The 5316-nt window shown below is 43.7% G+C and overlaps 1 protein-coding gene across 1 annotated transcript; it reads right to left on the bottom strand.

Annotated features, from left to right (window-relative positions):
• Positions 1–1149: 1149 nt before the first annotated feature.
• On the bottom strand, positions 1150–2152 carry LOC111531212 (spermidine synthase-like). The gene is made up of 2 exons (XM_023198455.1): positions 1247–2152; positions 1150–1170 (listed from the first exon to the last, which is right to left on the bottom strand). The coding sequence occupies exons 1-2, from the start codon at positions 2132–2134 to the stop codon at positions 1150–1152; spliced, it is 909 nt and encodes a 302-aa protein (XP_023054223.1). The 5' UTR covers positions 2135–2152.
• Between the last annotated feature and the right edge of the window lie 3164 nt (positions 2153–5316).

Here is a 5316-nt window from a genome sequence, read left to right as displayed (position 1 = left end):
GCACTCCCTAGTGAGATGACCCCAGTACCTCAGTTGAAAATGAAGAAATCACCGGTCTTCTGTGTGGCTCGCGCTGGGGTTGGAGACTGGAGCTGTTCCTATTCGGCCATCTTCACTAAGCTTCTTTATGCTCAATATTAAATGTGATTCTTTTTTCCTGAAATGTCTTTCTCTGATCCCATGATATAAAGTAGCTTCCTCATCCCAGACATTCTTCATCACAATTCCTCATTCATTTTCTTTCATAGTACCCATAACCATCTGAAAGTATCTTGTTCATATAGGTTTGTTTCCTCATTTACTTTCTATTCATTAATAAAACTTCACAAAAGCAGAGATATTTATTTATTTATTTATTTATTTATTTATTTATTTATTTATTTATTTTTACTGCTATGTTCTTAGACACTACCACAATGCCTGGCAGACACTATAAGCTCAAAAAGTATTTTTGAATGAATACATGAAAAGTTCTATGGTATAGACTTAAGGAATGTAACTGACATCTGGAATGTTAATGACAAAAGTAGCAGTGCCTTATATGGGCACAAGTTGTCAGAGGTTACAAGGCTCTTTTCCATATTTTAACTGATTTGATTCTTATTCTGATGATAAGAGAAAGACACATCAGTGGTTGATAATTCTATTTGATGTAGAAGAAAATAGAGTTTCAAAGATATGAGATTACTACTTATTTGCCTAATGTCTCATCAAGTGGCAGAACTGGAAGTAAGAAGTATAATTTTTATGCTTGCTGTTCAAATTACTCCTCAGCCAAAAATATGTTAAGAAAACTAACTTACTCAATTGTGTTGCAACCTGGCTTGGTAACTGTTGTGTGGTTTTTTTTGTTTTTTGTTTTTTGTTTTTCTTTTTGCTATAAATACACGTGTTTGGTGAGTGAGAGGCAACAGAAGGCAGAGAGATGGCACTGTACACAGCTGGTATAGGCTTGGTGGTGGGACGCCAGAGAGACAGACACACAGACAGTCCGCCTAGCAGGGCAGGCCGGGCAGCATTCTGGAGCTTGTAACACTTGGTTGGTGGGCGAGAGCCGGGAGGAGGTCTGGCCCAGGGCTGGAGGGGCCAAGGCACCCTGCAGGCTCCAAGGTCCGAGGTCCTGGGTGGCATCCGCGGTGGCACCTGGGCTCAGCTCACATCATTCAGGGCCTGGAGGGACACGAGGCCAGTCAGGAGGGTGCTCTGGGTCCCTGGGTCCCCCCACCCGGCCCCGCAGGCCACCCACCTTGCGAGCAAACTCGGACAGCACGAAGGCGGCCCGGTGCACGTCGGAGTTGTAGTACTTCAGCTGCATCTGTGCCACCTGCTGCCACATCAGCGGCTGCACAGGCTCCTGGAAGTTGGTGCTCGGGTTCTTGCTGCACAGCATGAAGCCGATCTGCCCGTTGGGGTAGGTGGGGATGGTGCAGTAGGTGTAGGCCACCAGGGGGAACAGGGACTGGCAGAACTGCCGCATCTCCTTGATGAGGTCCAGGTGCAGCCACTGGCACTCGCCTTGGCAGCAGAGGACACCATCTTCCTTGAGGGCTGTCTTCATAAGCTGGTAATAGGACTCCTTGAAGAGACTTTCGGCGGGGCCCATAGGGTCTGAGGAGTCAGTGATGATCACATCGGAGGCATCCTGATTCTGTTTCATGAACACAAAACCGTCACCCACATGTAGGGTCAGCTTCGAGCTAGAGTAGCCAATGACCATGCCTGGCAGGAACTTCTTGGAGACTTGGATGACATCCTCGTCTATCTCACACTGGACCACAGACTCCACGGAGGGGTGCTTCACCACCTCACGCAGGACACCTCCATCTCCGTCCCTGAAGATCAGCACCTTTCGCGGGTTGGGGTGGCTACAGAGAGGCAGGTTGGCAATCATCTCCTGGTAGGAGAACTCGTCCCTCTCCGTGCACTGGATGACACCGTCCAACACCAGCAGGTTGCCATAGGTCTTACTGCGGAAGACTAGGATGTCCTGGTAGCGCGAGCGCCGGTGGTGGAGCAGCTGCTCCACCTGCAGCGACAGGGCCCGGCCGGGCCACAGACTGCAGGTCTCGCGGAACCAGCCCTCGCGGATGGCGGCAGGGCCGGATGCAGCTGGGCCATCGGGGCCGGGCTCCATGGCGGGCAGGCAGGCGGGCGGGCGGGCAGGCAGGCGGGCGGGCGGGCGGGCGGCGCAGGGGGCGGGCCCGGGACTGCAGGCCGCGCGGAGCCGCAGCACAACTGGACCAGCTCCGCCTGCCGCCTGAGCCGCAACCTCTGCTGTGTGGTTTTAACAGAGGAATGGAAAGAGGGTTCTTTGTGGAGAACAGAGAGAGAGAAGCAAGGAAAAAGTAATATATCATCATAACTTTGGTTCTGTCCAACTTGAGAGGCCACTTAATTTATCTCTTGACTTAGGCCATATAGACAAAACTTAAAACTGGGGAACATAATTTCTTCCAGATATCTTGGCTTTGAAAACATTCCCCATAGGGGTTTCCAAACCCCATTTTCTCAATGCTTTATTCTCTTAGAAGTCTTCTTGGTGTAATTTGCTCTTCTTAGCAGACTCATCTTCAGGAGAGAGAACCTTTGATAAATGGCTCATGTCAGGGGCCCCGTCATGCATACCTCTTGGGGTTCATTAATAAGTTGGCTATGATCTTTGCACTGAGTGCCACCGAGTTTGGGAAACATGAGTCCGTGCTTCTGAACTTATTCAACTTTGAGCAAACTGTTTAAATTGAGTTTGGGACCATGCAAAGCCAAGCCCCCTTCCTTGTTGCCATGTGTATCTGTCTGAAGCAGCTTTGAAGGCTCCCTTTGATAGTTGTTGTCTTATGCAGACATTAGGCTTCTATTAACACAATATAAAATCACATTCAGTTTTTTGGTAGTCCCTTCTCACATAACTCACCCAGAGCTTGGAGGTAACTCAAATCTCTTTACTAATTTTTCACGGAAAAACTAGTTGTCAAGTCACATGTCATCTCAAGTGATGATAAGCCTCACTCTAGAAACAGTGTATGTGTGTTACGGAGTTTTGGGGGTGGAGGAGAAAAGCTATGAAAAGTGCCATTCTGATTTATAGGGGCTTCTAAACTAAGACAGTGGAAATTGATCCTTACCATTTTCTCAAACCTTTATTGAGCAGTTGTTTTGAGATAGTCATGACAGAAGAGACTTTCACCTGCAGTCTCTTTTTAAATCTTTTTTTTTTTTAACAGTCTTGAACAGTATAATAATAGCGTCTTTAATTTACTGATGGGAAAATTGAGGATCAGCAAAGTTAAGTTGCTTGTCTACAGATCATACAGAATCTCAGGTTTGTCACTAACTCGTGCCTTGATTTTCAGTCTCTTTGGAATTTTGCTTATTTATAAAAGTAAGACTTGGCAAGAGGATTTCTAGAAGTCTTCCCTACTGGTTTTACTGTAACTGATTTACTTTTCTAAAATGTCAAGTTGGCATCTTGCATTCATACAGCAGGACTTTGCATTCCAAAACAAATAAGACAAGAACATTGGATTGAAATGGGCAAAACACAAAGCAGTTTTTATTTCTTAGCCTGTGATTCATAAATGACAACTGATCCTTCATGTAATTATTCACTATTTCAACCATGGAGTATAGTTGTCCCAAACAAGGGCACCCCCAGCATCACCTAGATTTCAGTGATAACTCTGCCTTTTGCTGGCTGTGGAACCATAGCAGATTAACCTTTTGGGATTTGGTATCCTCATCTGTGAAATTAAGTTAATGATACCTGACCCTTTAAAGCTGTTACGAAGATTAACCAAGATGTTTAGCAAGCGCCCTGTACAGAGTTCATTCTTACTAACTGCAATTGCCATTATTATTGTTATTGTTATTATTAATTCATTCAATTTGGCAAATATTTACTGAATTCTTAGGATAAAAGTAGATATGAAAGAGCTTTTTAATCTATAAAATATAAGAAATTATTCACTGTTGAGCAAAATCCTAACATATGATAAGGACAAAATAAATATTTGGTGCATGAATAAATAAAGTTTTCCCTCTCAGAAGAACTGGCTCAGAAAAATAATTTATGTATCTGCTCTAGCATAGTACCTAGTTTCCATGATCAGCTGTGCTTATATAGAAATGCTAGGCTCTGATTTTAAAATCAAACTTTAATAGTTTTTATATTTATAGAAAACCAAATAAACAAAACAAAGGGTCAGACACTGGAGCACCAAGTCTAATGGAGGAGACAGGCAAGTTCTCAGATAACTCTAAATTGTAGTTATTAGTGTTGAAAAAAAAATAATGACTGAAGGATTAGGGGACCAGGGTGGGGAATGGAATGGGAAAGGGCAGACGAGTAATCATCTAGGAATCAGGTCAGCTTCAGAGAGCTGGTGTCATTTTAACTGAATATTGAAAGAGAAGATGATATTATAAGTCAGCATGGGTTTAGAAAAATTATCCCAGTCAGAAGGAACAACAAGTACAAGGACACTAAGGAGTGAGAAAACTTGATGTGCTCAGGAAAAAGAAATCATATTGGTGTGACATTAGTATAGGGTGGTCCTAGAGTAGTAATAAGCAGGTTTGAAAACATAAGCATAAACTACATCATGGAGGGGATGGTATGTGTTTAGTGCTTATCATTTTGTAGGTGAAACTGGCTTACAGAGTAGTCTCAACAGTAGGAATGGTAGGATAAAATGGTTTGAATTTATTATTCAGTCTTTAAATTATGTTCTGTTTAGTTCTCTTTTCTTGATGATATCTTGGATGGATGCTATATTATTCTGGTTACTTGCAGATATTTGGAGTAAGTCAAATCCAGTTTAAAATATAACTTCATATTCATTTTAAGTAATATTTGCCCCCTTCCCTTGGCCCAGGATCAGATAATGGTTTAAAATACTTGGAGTGTAAAGGGGTCTACTTCCTTTTGCACTCATAACACCTGGATGACATGGCAGGCAACTCTATCCAATCCTGACTCTTATAGCATGACAGGCAACACATGCTAGAGCTTCCAGCTTCTGCCAGAACTGTATAGGCAGGCACATCTCTGTGTTCCCCTAAGAAGTACTTGGATAGCAGAATGGGGTGACTTAGCGAGAATATGGTCTGTCTGCCAACTGTGGTCCCTGACTGAGGGAGCGCTGTGGAGCAGAACACTCAACAAAAGATATGTGAGCATGGAGTCATGTAATCAGAGGGGGCTACCCCAAGATCCAGGAGTGGACTAGATCCAAAACAAATCAACTGAGCTCGCCATATACTACAATCAAACCACCAAGGGTATCAAAGAAGAGAAAAACAAAAACCCATCTGAAGGAC

This window comes from Piliocolobus tephrosceles, unplaced genomic scaffold, assembly GCF_002776525.5.
Source record: "Piliocolobus tephrosceles isolate RC106 unplaced genomic scaffold, ASM277652v3 unscaffolded_21243, whole genome shotgun sequence".
NCBI lineage: Eukaryota > Metazoa > Chordata > Mammalia > Primates > Cercopithecidae > Piliocolobus > Piliocolobus tephrosceles.
The sequence above is the reverse complement of the archived record's forward strand: the minus strand, read 5'-3'. Positions and strand labels throughout refer to the sequence as shown.